Below are 15,950 nucleotides of genomic sequence, written 5' to 3' on the forward strand. Positions count from 1 at the left end.
TTCCCTTAAAATTTCAGGAAATCAAGCTGCTCCAAAAATGTCTCAAACCGGATTGAGAATACAAGGCGATTGGCCACCGCAACCGAATAAATGACAACAACCTTCAAACTACTCGTCCGGCAGACCAAACACAAACAACGCAATCCACAAATTCGGACAAAAATAAAAAGGAAAAAACAAAAAATCGAAAAAATACGCCAACAAATGTAAATAAATAAATAATACGACCGCGGAACAATATTGCGGAAGAAACCTCACCGACTGTTCTACGAAAATCCTAGATTTAGTAGAAGCACCCCACACTCCGGAAGAAAAAAATATTTTCCAAAATAGGAAAATATTTTTTTCAGTGTGTTTTGCGCTGTGCGCCAAATGTAAGTAGGGGTTTGCCCACTACTCGGGTTCTTGTTTGCCCGGCGAACCCTTCTTTTCAGGGCGGCCTAGGTGCTTCTACAGAATTTCGGATTTTCGTTTCACAAGAAAAAAAGGTAAACAAACAAATAAATTCTAACTTTACCGTCTATTCTCCAAAATCCTCACGCTGCTGCTGCTGCTATGTTTCTGGGCGGAAAGGCGGATTGTCTCTTCCGACCGGCCGGGACTGCAACGGCCGAGTTCTCCCGGAATGTCGTTGGCTGCTCCGGCAGCGGTCCTTGGCGTTTAGCTAGGGAGGTGAGCTTGGCTCCTTTGTCGGAACCTCCCTAGCGACGTTGGCGACAAATCGCCGGATCGTCTACTCGCCGTAAACGATCCCGGAAGTCACCGCAGTGCTCTTCCCAGGGGGAACCTTTGTCCGCCCTGCTTCGTTCTCCTTGACAATTAGCTATAGAGGAGAGCTTGGCTCGTTTGACTTATCCTCTATAGCGAGAACGGCCGATGTCGTGGTTCCTTATTGTTTAGCCGGGGAAGCGAAAGCACTCCTTTACACTTAGCTTACCCCTATTGGCGAACCGACACCGTGCACTTCACTAATGCCCGAACCACGGGCCGGCACTTTTGACGGTTTTAGCTTGCCGTCGCACGCGCGCACTGAGATAATCTCCTAGTGGCGGGAAACTGTCCCGAAAACAAAACAAAAACTGATCGGGCGTCTGATCGATGCCGTGGTCCGTCACTATCTCCTCACTCTAACACGATGGCCGCCTTCCGCACTCGACTATCACCAACACCAAAAAAACGCACATCCCGCATAGCTGTCATCGCTATGGTACAGCATAGTCCGCACACTTTTCGCAGCGAGAGGAGAGCGGTTACCTGACTAAACCCTATGTTATTAATATACAAATATTTAACAAAAATTACTACACCTATCTGATCTAACAAAATCGTTCACAAACAAAAATATAAACAAAATTTAACGTAAAAAGCGAACGATCATATGGAACAGTGGTGAGCATAATTTTACGTAAACAATACACTCTACGGAGTGTATACGTAAAAAAAGGTATATTTCCACCCAGTGCTAAATTGTTACCCTGACGGGTTACAACTTATATAGTACATTAAACTTATTAGCAATTATATTCAAGTCAGGTGTTTCTGAATCGACTGGTGTAGCCCCAGATAGTGGAGTAAGACATTTTTAATGTCAAAATTGGAACCAGCTGAAAGATATTTCGGCAATCTTAGTCATTGCAACAACGTTTTTGGTAAAACATGATATCGAGATTATTCACGTTTAAAGTTTTGCGCCACACTCTGCGTCCACATAAAAGAACAAGATGGACAGCGCTATAACATTGCTTCTACTGCTTAGACCTCTAAAAAAATTTCAGGTACATTCTTAAGAATCTATTCTCTAAGATAAAAGAATTAAAAAGTTCAACTTTTTGACCGACCTCATCATATATTAACCCTTAACGAGATAGTCCGAAACCCAATAATAGGCTCATTACCTAGGGGGAGATCACTTGTGATGCATTTTTAAAAATCAGCGAAATTAAATGCATTTATTTTTTTTAAACCAGTATTAATATAAACGCATAGTGATCAGAGCTGCAAATTTTCACCAGGTTGTTTCGAACTTGAAAGAAGAACAAATCTCAAATCATGCCCTACTATGTTCAATTCGCAGTTATTCGTTTACATCATCCATTCAAACAGCCGAGCTGTTCAATCATTTTCCATTCATTTTCGATTTCATTTACCTTGTCAATATCTCTGTACTGGGATATTGACTAGGTTTTTTAAGCAAAACTACTCTGAACATACTTCTTGCTGTTCATGTAAGCTTGAAAACGCAAAATATGTCAACAGTAAACCTAAACTGGCCTCTACAGAGCAGATGACAACTTTGGTTGGTGAATGAAAAAGCATCAATTTGAAATGAAAACGTACGCTTCGGTTATGAAAATCCCGCCAACTTGAAAGTGAATGATTAAGGGAGGCTTTGAATTTGAATCATGGTTGGGTGTGATTGAGCTGAAAGTTGGCATTTGAAAATGAAAATTTGCACCACTGATAGTGATATAATCGAAACATTACTGTATTTAGTTTTGTTGCTTTAGAATAGAATCCCCATCGAAATTCATATACTTTTATGAGAGGGAAATGTGTAATGTGAAATCGATGTTTTGTAGTGCCTTTTTTAAATTCAGAAATAATTCTATTTTCAATATTTTTCATTCTATGGCGATTTTCATGTAGGGTATTTTTTACGCATTTTATTGTAATTGTTCAACGAAAAATAATGGATAAAACGTACCCAGGTTGACGTACAAGGTCTGTACTCATTAATGAGTACAAGCTCTTTACCCATTAAGTGGTTTATTCCATTTTTATTGAAAATGGGTAGTTTTCTACGCATTAATGGGTACTTTATTTTATCAGTGCAGTTAAAAAGTGACCAACCAGCGAATCACGACTGTACATATCAATTTAAAACCCATGAATCAGATCGTAAAAGTGGAAATATTGCTCTAATAAAAAATTATAGTGTAATTATACACGAACATATCAATATCAATTCTTCAAAAGGGCTAATGAGATTTTTATAAACAAACTTGTTTCGCTCATTACTCCGCTCTCGAGTAGAATTTCATGAATGATACACATGAATCAACATCTTTACCCTTGGTAGAATCAATTTCAAATGTCTTCTAGGTTGAAAATATAACAAATTAAGAGAAATTAGCAAAACAAAAGTTTGTTTACAAATCTTATTAGCCCTATTCTAATGTTGATATGGATATATAGTGCAATTATTCCACATATTCTTTGGATGATACCCTGAATCAGCTAAATTGAATGTATTTCTTTCCATCAAAATAGAAATTCATTACGTATTTAGCGTTGCGTGTAAGACTTCAAAACACTCTAAAAACTAGACCTATATTCAACTAAACGTCGAACAAAGTGGATGATTCAAAAATGGAAATGAAATGTATTTTTTCTAATTTGATGCAAATTTGTTATACATTCCTAGAGTCATCTGCCCCTAGGCGTAGCGAAATACAAATATGTATTTGGTGTTGCCCCATTAGGAAAAAGAACAAAAATCAACATTCAGGTTGAAATATTTGTCTACTTCGACGAGTTCTGATTCGACTCAATAATAGGGGACCCTTAGCATTCGATGACTTTTTAGTCGAGCCAGCTAGCTGAATGCAGAGTGGGCTAACCTGGCATCCAGCACTTGTAAACGTCATAAATCTTCTCCAAAACAACAACAATATCAACAACGATAGTTTCTTTTATAAAAGGAATAAAGGACACGATTTTTGTAATAATTGAGTGTATAGTGAAATTAGTGAAGATATAATGTACCAGCAATATTTAAATCAAGCGGTCAGGACATTGCAAAATCTCAGCTCGGACGAGCTTAAGGATTTGCTGAACGATGACGACAAGTTGGATGAACGAGTGATTCAAGCAGTAAGTGCGACTTGGCGTTGAGTTAGTCACGCATCATGTTTATGATTGTGCGATTGGTTACTTTTCAAATAGATCGAAGCGTTGGAATCCGAGAAGGAAGTGGTGCTTAGCGAAAATCGCAGTCTAGCGGAGAGCAATTTAGGAAAAGAACCAAAGATGATCGAGATGCGCTCCCGTGTAAACGATCTTTCTGAAAAAGGTCGACTTCTGGCCAGTTCAGTTAAAGAAAAGTCGGAGGAATTGAGTATGTACCATATATTTTGTAATACTGCGTATTTTTCTATTTTTTTTCTTTTAGATACCAAGTCCAGCAGCACTAACCCAGATACGGTGCTTGCACTATTACAGACGGCAGCAGCTGAAAGCGAGGAGGAATCGGAAAAAATTGTCAAACAATTTCTCGACAATGACATTACAACTGATGTGTATTTGGAGCAGTTTATGAGTTCACGCAAATCAATGCACAGCCGGAAGCTAAAAGCAGAAAAAATGGCAGAATTAGTCCGCAACGGGTTGAATCAACAATCATCTGGTGCTGTGCCTGGGTTGCATGGTTCGCCATCGTTTGGTATGGTACCATATCCTCGGTCAAGTGGGTTTTATCCGTCACCAAACCCACCTACCGCTGGATCTATTCCATATCCAATCGGGCCGATTGGAATGCCGATGCCGGGAATGTTTCGAATGCCATACCCATAAAAACAATTTAAAAAAAATTAGTTCATAGAATGGCACGTCTTTTGTTGAAGAAAGTTAAAAGCAGAAAATAAATTTAGCAAGATTTCTTTACTATAAGTATTAAGAGCTTGTATCACATTATATGGTTATTGCTGAGGTATGTGTTCTTAAGAATGAACTATCCCTTACTCAAACAAAAATATAGGTCGACAGGTTTTACCACTTACAAGGCTTTTGGAGGATATGTATCATACTGGTTGTGTGATGAATGAATTGAAAAAAAAAAACTTATTGCGAACAATATTTTAATTCGAAAGCTCATCGCTAAAATTTTCGTAATCCTCATCGTCAGACAAATTATCAACATCTTCGCCATTAGTTCCAGTCAGCTTGAGTTGTTCAAACTTTTCCATTAGCTCTTCTCTTGTTCTGGGTGTAGTTTCCGGTGCCTTCTTCTCCCGCCGTTCTCCATCTTCATCATCCGAATCAACATTTTGTTTCTTTTTGCCTTTGTTCATATATCGTAAAAATGTTCGCCTTTTCCTTTCCGGCTGCGATTTGATGAGCTGATCCATTTCTACCTTCAGCTTTTGCTTCTCCTCATCTGTCGGTTCCGGTGGAACAATTGTAACCTCCCCGGCCGGTTTAAGACATTTTGCGCAACATTTGCTATCAAGGGCACAATCCCGGCATAGTACATGGTACGCTCGTTTTACCTTCCGCTCATTACATTTGGTGCAACTTTTGGGTTGAGTTAGTGGTTTGTACTTTCGATATTTGATTTTCCATTCGATCACCTCCTTGCAGCGTTCACAAACTTCACTGACATGTAGCGTGTTGATTAATTTTATCAGAGGCGTGTGTTTATCGTGAAGATCGTTCTTGAAGGCAAACGTGTTCTTGTGTCTCTGGGGGCGTGTGCGACGGCCTTTATCGCCCCGTCTTGTACTCATTGTGATTAAATATTATAAACAATGATGGCTCAATATACGCACTAAAGCTTCAGGTTTAGACTCACAATTTTACGTGCTTTTATTTTCTGATTTTTGGTTCAAAAAATCTGCATATTAATTTGTTTCAATCCACGATTTTATATAAACAGTGACAGCAAACGTCACAAGGGCATTCAGGGATAACTTCAACTAGTTCAGAGATGCCAGATACTTTTTCAAATGTCTGCAATAATAATTTTAAAAGCTGGGAAGAACAAAAAATGTCAGGAAAGCTAGTGTAACCAAAAGCCTTTATATTCAAAAATCTGTAAATATCTGCAACCAAACTAAAAAATCTGCAAATATCTGCAACCAAACTAAAAAATCTGCAAATATCTGCGTCATCGAAAAAATCTGCAGCTAACATTAAGTCTGCGAATTTGCAGACATGTCTGCAAATCTGGCATCTATTGAGAAATTAACTCACGTGTCGGCAGGCAGATGGCGCGTTGTCCACTGCCCCCGCATGCTCGAATTAAAACTCGTCGAAATGACAGTTGACAAAAGGCTTATCTGGAGCAGCGATGTCAGATGTGATCAATTAATTTTGAAAATAAAAATAATTTATTTTGAAGACATTTTAAGTGTTGTTAAGACGCTTTTTACAATTTGAAGACAATTTTTTGGGAATCTGGCAGAAGACTGGCACAAGATCAATAACCAATTTAGAATCCCGGTCGTTGAAGACAACCCGAATAGAATTTTATAATTGGCGAAAACAATCATTTTAAAAGGTGATAAGTAAACATCTTGCGAAAAGAATGTAAAACATTGTGGTTTCTAATATTAATCGGAGAGCTATATGTGTGCTGTTCCGAAATGTAATTTGTTAAGCACCGTAGCCGCCGCAACATCATTTCCCGTTCCTCCTAAGTTAAACTAAACCTTGAGATGGTGTAAATTCATGAAACTCACCAGATCACGCAATGAAAGAATATATCCGGCTAATAGGAAAGTGTCAGCTTTGTATCATACACAACCGATCTTTCTCTTTGATTGGCTTCCCTGAATCTCCTACGTAGTCCAAAATATGAAGGAGTTTGACATTGGTACTGATTAGGTCTCGGTTTCGAGTTGAAACTTTATTTGTGAATCAATTTTTTATAACCACAATAATACCAACGACATAATACCCCGCTTACATTTCGAAGAAATGTATGAGCCAAATAGTTGCAAATGGCTGTAATTTCAAAATAATTGCAAATAAAACTAAATTTCTTACTCGTTTCATTCATATTTTGGCAGTGGTAAGCTTTTTCCGAGCAGAAAATGAAGTTTTTGTTGTAAGCTACGACTCACTTGCGGGTGAAAAAAAGCAAACTGTATAACTTTGCCAGTTCATGAGCTGAATCATAAGTGTCGCATGACCAATTTTGGTTTTGCCGCAAATCGCCAATAGCATTTAGTCTACAAACAATCATAAAACAATAAATATTATAGTTATTACCGTTTGAACATTGTTCGATGCAGAGTTCTCGCAGTAGATTTACAATAAAATTTCATGTAACAATCAATTTTATTGTTCAGCAAAAAACTGATACAGTAAATTTACATTAAATTTTACTATTTTCTAGAAAAAAAATGCATAGAGAAAAATTGAATTTTTTAATGTTAAGATACATAACCACCTCCCTTTTTTACTGTAAAAGTCGATTTTACGTTGAAATTTACTGTATAAATGTTAAAGTTTATTGGTTTTGTATTGTAGCATAGCATAACAATTAATTGTAAATTATTGTAAAATTACTGTACTATCACAGTGAAAATCATGGTTTTATTATTGTATATTTCTATTCGGGAAATGAACACATTTTTTATGAAATGTGAAGACGGTATCCCTGATCCATGACAAATTAATCTTTGTCAACCGAAGTTATGATGGTAACAATGTCCACACCGCTTGTCAAATGCAAGGTGATAAATGAAAGGGGGGAGCATTTTTACAGTTGTCAAATTTGAAAAGCGAAATGAAAAAATTGCCTGTCATGTACTTCAACGTGATTTAAGGAATGCAGAGCAACGACTATTTTTACAATTGGGTTAACCCATCACTATCATTTGTTTTTACTGGAAATTAAGCAACGCTAAAATTGTTTTTCTTTTTATGTGAGGAAAGCAATTCATGTCCTTTATTGCTGGTATCATTGACTTTTGTGTTAATTTACTTTTCTTTGCCGTCGCTCTTTAAGAGTCCCGCAGTAAACGTACATTTTATTTTTCAGGCTGGCGTTTACTTTTACTTCTTGTAAGTACAAGGCTTTGAAGTCTATTTTTAAAGAGTTGGCTGTGCTATCGAGGTCATTATTGAATCTGGATCGCGGAGGCACAATCAATGATCAATGATTTCATTTTCCATGTCTTCCGTAGGCGCATGTTCATCCATGTTGTGGAAGAATTCAATTTTATTTATTTCTAAACTGATGGTTCGCTACGATGATTCTGCATACGGGTCCGTGGCACTACTTTTTCATTCAACGAAAGATTTGCTTCTATCTTGAGTGTAAAGCAGCTCGCTGTGCTGGTCTGATACGGAACTGCATCCTGACGGAACATTAATATGCAGTTATTATTCATAATAATTCCACGATTTCGCTTTCTCTCATGATGGGCTAAAACGAATCAATTGATATATCAGATTGAATATGATCTGAGTGTATAACTATAACTTTTCGTAGCTCCTGCATTCCGCCAACATTGAATTTCTCCATCAGTTCTGGGGATCGACAAATTCGAATACATTGCATATATATGGTTAGATTCGATGCAGCAAATCGTTTAAATCGATAAGATCCTAAAATGTAGCTCCTCACCAATCGGCATCGTGCGGGAAACTATGAAATGATTTTGAACACAGAAATACATTTTACGTTTCCGGCCCACTTTACAAAAAACAAAAATTGACTCACTAGCGCCGGAAAAGAAACAAAAGTGCTCCTGTATAAAAGATTATTGTCTAAAAAGGGCCGTTAAAGGTATTACGAACTGAACAATTTTGACCGGCATTATGGCACGTTAAAAGCTGGATACGTTGAAACTAGATTTACCTGCTGAGTTTAAATGAACAAATCTGAAAGCACTAGCCACTCTCGCTGTAGAGAATAAGCCGAAAAAGGATTGCTCTCTTCCACAGCTAACAGGAGAAGTAGAGTGAAACAGCCCTCTAAGAACGGTTGGTTTCAAAATCGTCCAATGAATGACGTTCGTTGGACCAATTTGGACAACGTCCAAATAACCGTTCAACAAACGTCCATCGTTGGACCCGTGTTGAACGATTTTGAAACAATTTTTTGGACGTCTCAGTGGGAGGCAAGAAAGCTGCATCGCCTGGGAAGCACACTGCGGTGTTTTGCGGAATTTTTGCTAGGCGCAAAAAAATCGATTAGGGGAGTTCCAACAAAGGGTCCACAGTTAAGGACCGCTGCAGGAGCAGCCAATATTACCACCGAAACAATTCGTTTGTTCTTACAGTAGGGAGAAAAGCTATTAGGGTAAAAGGGTATACTACGCCCCGCCGGGGCTAAATACCCCTATTCGATTCCCAGGATTCCTGAATTATCTAAAAAGTAAAAATGATAACAGTATCGTTTTTTGAAATCAACGTACTAAGTTAGTTTGGTATTTTTAATATGTTGCAAAACAACAATACACACAAAAGTTTCAAAAGAGCTACTTTTATGTAAGCTTCCACTTTTTCCCAAAGCATTACAACCAATTAGAAATAGTCGGATTCGATAGAACTATTTCAAGTAGCTTACTAGAATGTTATAGTTACTATCTTAGTTTATAGCTTGGCTTAAAACTATGTGTGTGTGTAGAATTATTCATGTATTCACAACAGCTCAGGGCATTTTGCCCTGGGTGAAAGAAAAAACTAGAATTTAGGCACCTTTGAAAAATGTTTAATTGTACTTGTATCAGGATGTTTTTAATAAAAAATGAAACGGGTACTAATTTCTAACTAATATAACAATAAATTAGAGTAGTTAATGAGAAGATCATAGCGTCGAATGGTGAAATATAGCTATTTTTGCTTAAGGGGGGCGTATTAGACCTGTTTACCCTTAAATAAATCGCGCCACTAAGGAACGTTTTTGAGCCAAAAAATTACGACATGTAAAACATTCAAAAAATGTATTTTTGACTTTCTAGATTGCCAATGGCTTTTAATGTGATATAAATAGTACAACAAAAAGTGTTTGATGTAGACTTTAGATTTGTTTTTATTTCTATTATTGTTCCCTACCTACTTTAACCCGGAAACCAATGCTTACTTGATAGTTTTCAACATTTTTTTTTGAGCGGATGTAAGGCAACCATTGAACATTTCCCAAATTTCAATAAAATATTTAGGTGTAAAATATGGTTCAAAATCGGATCAGGATAAGGGATAATGCTACCATTTAATATCACATTATTTCGTTCAAGTTCAGTGCAAATGGTTCTTCATATCATTTTCATCTCAAACATGGTCACCTGATGAACGGCAAGCTTTAATTGCAACTGTTATCAGATCGAAATCTGCATTTGCTTAAACGGTATAAAAATGCTAATCTATTTCCAGTGATTTCATTCTGGCTTTCGTTTCTTCTATCAACTCAGAGCTTCCGTTGCGCTGGTGCTCTTCAGCCAGGTAATAGGACCGCAGCGATTCGAATTTCCCGATGTGCTCTTGGTGCAGTTCCGCCACCGATTTCAGCTCTCCGCCGTAGTCCGACGGCAAACAGCTGCGAGGAATCCACTCGTCGTAAAATTTGGTTAAATTAGCATTTGTAGGGTGCAGAAAAAGCTAGAATAGGAATAAAAAAGGTAAAACAGTTATCCTTGCCATTTATCCCGCGTACGGTTCTTTACACTTACCATCTTCAGGATTTCAGCATGGATAAATGGTTTGATAATATAAAGAATTTTATCGAAGAAGGAAACGGCATTCAACACATGAATGGCTTTCAGCCTCGCGGGTAACCCGTCCTGCAAATAGTGGAAAAACTTTCGCACCGTGCTGATTTTAACCCGGAGCAAATGCGTGAGCCCCACGTTGGTCATATCGAACAGGCAGATCAAGCCAGGCCTGGGTCCCTGCGTGTATAAACAGGAATCCAGCAGCATAAAGTACGTCTTAACTGCATCGTCGAAGTTGTAGTTGGAAGCCTTCGGATTGTTTAGACGGTGGTAAACAATGGAATATCCGCTGGGAGTTGGTGGAAGCGGGAAGTAGTCTCTGAAAAATTATCAGATTAGAGATGATCTAAACATCTGATTTGATCAACTCACTGGTTATCAAAGCACTGTTGAATCTTTGGGTTGAACGGATCCCTGTCGTGGAACAGCTCCGGTCCATCCCGTCGGGCATCGTAGTAGATTTTTATGACTTTTCTAGCTTGTTCAATGTTTTTGTTGCACGCGTCCAGAAAGCAGGCCAGCTGCTTATCGGTCATGTTCGACGGAGCTCCTTCGATGGGCGGTGTGCGCAATGCCTGTAAGTCATCCTTACATAGGGCTTCGCGCTTTAATGCTTCGTCAAGGTCGTATCCGAGATCGAACTCCATCTGAAAAGGTTACGGATGTTATATTATTTTGTGTAGCGTTTGAAAATAAACATGCGTTACAATTCCAGATTACATATTACAAACAATTTCAGTTTGCGTCGTTGAGTATGCTAGTCGTTTATACGACCTTTATTAAAATATTGTTTCAAGGGATCTTTCGTGTACCACGTGGATAAGAAACAATAATTTTTTACCCCTTCTCCTCTGTGGACTATTTATATCTCCTCACTATGTTTACATGGACTTTTCATAGAATGGGATTTTTAGGAATAAAACAGGATGTGACTCGAAACACTGATTGAGAATCGTCAATACAGACACAAACTATTTGGATGAATCGAGATCTTGTTAAATGAGATTTATAACATAAGTAATGAATCACCAAACTTATTTTTTTATACCACAATATGGCGGCTGTGCAGCATTTGCCCCCAGACTCGTTTTTTGGAAGGGGTCCACGGCCGGAAATCTGTCTCCCGTTATGATACACAACCATACACTGCTAGGCCCCATGCAAAACTGACTCAGACATCACTTCCCTTAAAGTTTAATACCTTCTTTCAGCAAAGCCGGATTGACTAGCAGTCTTCAACAAAGTTGTAAATTATTTTTCTTATTTTCACTTACAGTGATAATACGATACGCACAGTGCCACCTAGTGACGAAAATGTAAGCTAGTGGATTTTATCCATGTAAATTGTCTCCATACAAATTTCAGGCACGTTGGTCCGGTAGCTAGACTTGTCCGATTTGCTTCGAATCAACTCAGAAGTAATTTTTTTCTTGTAACTCTAATAAATACTTTAGACGAGCTATTCCAAATGTTTAAATTGGCTGACAGATTTATATATGACAGCTGAAGAAAAATAAAACACACTAGCAAATGAGTGTTTGGGACCGTGTATAAAAGGTGGAGCTAGCGTTCTGCAAAAATTGATATTTTCACAATGGCAAGATGAAAAATCGGACCAAAACAGAACGGAACAATTGTGGTGCTTGAGGAAAAGCACATCCTTTTCTCTTCCAGTCGACGTATAATATTCCAGCCAAGGAAGCAGTTTTTACCTTGACGTAGGATTTGTAATCCTGTACCACGCAATCAAACTTCGTCAGCATCTTCATGTACAGCTACTTGCTCGCGATCACTGGCTGCAGGTATGACGACGTCGCCTTGACTGAGACCTGGGTCTACAACCGTATTCTGGCTTGCCATGATGTTAGGTTCAACATTCGATGTCTACCGCTGTAACCGCAACTCCCTCAACAACCATAAGACATCAGGTGGTGGTGTGCTTATAGCTGTTCGCCATCCGCCATGGTATAAAAGCCCGGGTGATCAACAATGACCGGTGGGCGAGCTCCGAACAATCAGTGAAACTTGCCAATCGTTATCTGTTCCTGGGTATCGTATATTCCACCTGATAGAATTCGTTATTCCATGTACATCTTTCCTTCGTTTCTTTCATCACCTTGAAAATATCAAAACTATTCGAGCTGGTAGTTTTATACCCTATTTTCTTTCACAACATTGCAGAAGACCAAAAATTTTTTGCCTAAACGATTGACAACGACCAACCTGCTCTCTTCCACCATATATGTACTTGAGGGATTCGCTGACAGATTGCAAACCGATGCAATTTACAAAGATTTATCTGCGACCTTTGACAAAATCAACCTTTATATTGCAATTGCGAAGCTGAACAAACTCGGTATTCATGGACAACTTCTGCCCTGATTTCGTTCCTACCTCGATAGAAGGCAACTTCAAATCAGTATTATGGACTGTCTATCTGCACCATTCCTTGATACATTCGCATTCCAAAAGGAAGTCACCTTAGCCCAGCAATATTACTCCTCTACTATAATGACGTCGATATGAAATTACAAGAACTCCCTTTCTCTCGCTGACGACATGAAATTTTTTCGACAAATACGGGATAAAACCGATGGCGAGTTTCTTCAGAGTGAACTGGGAAGCTTTAGTACGTGGTGTGATCTAAACAGTGTTTTTAATCCCGAGTTAATGCTGTGATTGACATCACGTTAACGCGGAAACACCATCCGATTAATTAATTAATTAATTAATTAAATTACCATTTGCTCGACTCGAACATTCCCAGGCACTCTTATGTCAAGGATTTCGGAGTCATCATAGATTCGGCGCTAACGTTTAAACCACATACTTCGTACATCGTAGATAAGGAAGCTTATCTAGCTTGGGTTCATCTTCCGAATAGTTAGCTGGTTGGCTCAACACAAGAATATTGTTCTATTGTTTAGAATCCGTACTACCAGAACGGCGTCGACACAATCGCTTTGCTGTTCGACATCTCCCATGGGGAAACAGTTTTCACTTGCCGAGCTATGAAAGCTGTCACCAGTTAATAAACCTCATTCTGCATTCGGATGGACTGCTCTTGAGCCATTTTCGTCTTGGATTGTTGTGGCCAGAGTGGATTACTCTGCAATTGTCGAACGCCTGGATTTGCAAGCTCGGGTTTTTAATAGAGTTGTCACAACATTTGATTTCCACTTGTCACGAAATACGATTAAAATTAAGCTTTGTCTGTTATTAAGTGTAACTAGGTCAAGTAACCACCATTGGTACCAAGGGGTCTGTTGGTGCACATACAACAAATTAATAAATAAACAAGTTATTAAGTCAAAATATCCGGATAAATACGCAGTTTAACGTACTTTCTAAATACGCAGTTTAATGTATTTCGAAAAGAATCGATGACCGTCCATTTCCTTTGAATTGTGCACGATCTAATTTCAACAAATTTGATTTTTCAGAATTCGGGCAAAATTCAATATTTTCTTGTGATTATTTCTGTCCTTTCCCTTTAGTATATATAAGTGAATATAAGTGAAAATATCCAAGAAAGTAAAAATTAAACAGAGGTACAACGGACCTATTATGGAGAGGTTAGAACACCATCCTGTTTACATCGACATTGGCATATCCATAAAGACAACTTCCGTTGGGTTGCAGTAACTCTTGGGAAAGCGTGAGAAAAATCGCATCATGAACCGTTCGTTTGTCATTCAAAAGGAAGCTTTCTTCAGTTGTGATCAATTTTGTTTGCTTCGAAAATTACGTATAACGTAATGAACGTACGCGAACCAACGTTTTAACAGCAAATAAAGAAGGAAACCAGAAGATCTTTTGTTCTGTCCCCTTCTAATGTAGAAAACTTCACTCGCGAAGCTCTTCCCGACCGAATCGAGCTCTGTATTGGAATTTCAATCAATTCATGTATTTCGTTTTCATTTTTACACAACACAATAAATGCTTGGAAAATCATCTATCGTTTATTGAGCAGCAAATAATAAGCTGAGTTACGAAGAATTCCAGTACATCTCATTTTTTGTAGGACTTCTCAAAGTTATTCGGGTTGTGATACCGGTAATACCGGTACCGGAAATCCCGGGAATACCAAATCATTTTTGGTACCGTAATACCGATACTGAACAAAGGCCAGTAGCGGTATTTTCGGTACCATACAATTTTTTATGTAAAATATGTGGACTTTCAAGGGGGATCTGTTTCAAAGTATTAGTCTGCAAGATGGCTTTTAATTATAATAATTACCTCCTAGATAAATCATTGAGCTAACACCTTTGTGGGGAAATGATGTGGGGTAAGGTATATTTAAATTCCTGCACTATTTTGTCGAAATTAAATTTTAACGATCTTGTACTAAATTTCAAAATATTCACATGTAGCGTAAGAGACGTAAAAATTTGCTATGATTTTTTTTATTAGCGACATTCCGATTGGTTTCCATTATTCACTTGTGGCGCGTAATAAGACTATGGTCTAAGTCATGTCTGTATTTGGTTTGCTCATAAACCTTTATCTATAAAAGAAAGAACAGCGATTTAGTAGCTAGAATTTTAGACTTGGTGAACTGCTTCAAATGGGGCGATTTGTAATTATTGGTGATTGGAAAATTCTGCAAAATTCCATAGTTTACAGGAAAGCAAGGAGCGTTGGTATGCATTAGAAAATAGTAGGCAAACGACATAAAGGTCGAAACCAATTTCCAGAAAAGCAAGAGGGGAAATGCGAGCAAACTGCTCAGATTGATTGCCACTCTCGCTTTGATTTACTGTTGTTAATAGGGTTTCTTACATTTACCATCTTGAAGTCGACGAAAGTCACACCGCTTAGCAGTTATTGATTTCAAAGTGGCATAGATTTCGAAATGAAAGAAGATGCCGCATACAAAAAATATCTTCTGCTGAAATGAGTCATGTCATTCCGAAGAAATTGAAAACAACACACATGCTTTTTGATCAGCACAAATCAATCATCTGAGAATAAGGTCATCAGTTTGAGCATTCAATTTCACTTTGAAGCTTTTTTCGCATTTTTTAAAAAAATCTTCGAGTACCGGTACTTTATCGGTACTACCGGTACTGAGGGTTTCAGTACCGTAGTACAGGTTCTCGCCAAAAACGGTCGGTACTGCGAACCCTATTTGTTAATAAAAATGCAGCGTTTAATATTTTATTAATACCTCAAGAAACCTTCGTGAGCTTCGCGAATCTATGCGACAAACATTCACGAGTGAAGATTCCACACTGCTGCTGGAAGTTCAAGCTTCGTCGTTAATTCGTATTTTTTTTACATCTAGTGACTGCGAAGTTTTTTCGACCTATTCGCTTGGTGCATTATTCATGGTTTCACACTAAGTTTCTACGCAGGGTATTATTTTTTGATTTTAAGGTTCTTTTTAATCACTGAATTTATCTTCCTTACTGCACTTTTAAAGTTACATCAATTAATTTTTGAACGATTGATTGTATCTGAGCTATACACGCAACATGAGGACCTTTAAGTTAGTGAACGTAG

The 15,950-nt window shown here is 38.0% G+C and overlaps 3 protein-coding genes across 4 annotated transcripts in view; 1 reads left to right on the forward strand and 2 right to left on the reverse strand.

Moving 5' to 3' along the window:
- The first annotated feature begins 3,650 nt into the window (after window positions 1-3,650).
- On the forward strand, window positions 3,651-4,675 carry LOC131683700 (uncharacterized). The gene is made up of 3 exons (XM_058965922.1): window positions 3,651-3,873; window positions 3,946-4,117; window positions 4,172-4,675. The coding sequence occupies exons 1-3, from the start codon at window positions 3,760-3,762 to the stop codon at window positions 4,570-4,572; spliced, it is 687 nt and encodes a 228-aa protein (XP_058821905.1). The 5' UTR covers window positions 3,651-3,759; the 3' UTR covers window positions 4,573-4,675.
- Window positions 4,676-4,839: 164 nt separating this feature from the next.
- LOC131683701 (uncharacterized protein C9orf85 homolog) lies at window positions 4,840-5,671 on the reverse strand. The gene has a single exon (XM_058965923.1). It carries the CDS (start codon window positions 5,502-5,504, stop codon window positions 4,857-4,859), a length of 648 nt encoding a protein of 215 aa, XP_058821906.1. The 5' UTR covers window positions 5,505-5,671; the 3' UTR covers window positions 4,840-4,856.
- A 4,067-nt stretch (window positions 5,672-9,738) lies between these two features.
- LOC131683702 (alpha-tocopherol transfer protein-like) overlaps window positions 9,739-15,950 on the reverse strand; it is a 35,655-nt gene continuing 29,443 nt past the window's right edge. For both annotated transcript variants that reach the window (XM_058965924.1, XM_058965926.1), the window contains exons 2-4: window positions 10,815-11,089; window positions 10,401-10,761; window positions 9,739-10,329 (exon numbers count right to left, since the gene is read on the reverse strand). In XM_058965924.1, the coding sequence (XP_058821907.1) occupies window positions 10,090-10,329; window positions 10,401-10,761; window positions 10,815-11,089 (876 nt within the window). In that variant the 3' untranslated portion in view covers window positions 9,739-10,089. The remainder of the gene's footprint in view (window positions 10,330-10,400; window positions 10,762-10,814; window positions 11,090-15,950) is intronic.

Source organism: Topomyia yanbarensis, chromosome 2 (assembly GCF_030247195.1).
Source record: "Topomyia yanbarensis strain Yona2022 chromosome 2, ASM3024719v1, whole genome shotgun sequence".
NCBI classification, from domain to species: Eukaryota; Metazoa; Arthropoda; class Insecta; order Diptera; family Culicidae; genus Topomyia; species Topomyia yanbarensis.

Coding starts and splice junctions, on each gene's coding strand:
- LOC131683701 (XM_058965923.1), bottom strand. CDS start 5,504: ATGAGTACAAGACGGGGCGATAAAGGCCGTCGCACACGCCCCCAGAGA.
- LOC131683700 (XM_058965922.1), top strand. CDS start 3,760: ATGTACCAGCAATATTTAAATCAAGCGGTCAGGACATTGCAAAATCTC. Junction 3,874..3,945: donor ATGAACGAGTGATTCAAGCA/GTAAGTGCGACT, acceptor CTTTTCAAATAG/ATCGAAGCGTTGGAATCCGA. Junction 4,118..4,171: donor AGAAAAGTCGGAGGAATTGA/GTATGTACCATA, acceptor TTTTTCTTTTAG/ATACCAAGTCCAGCAGCACT.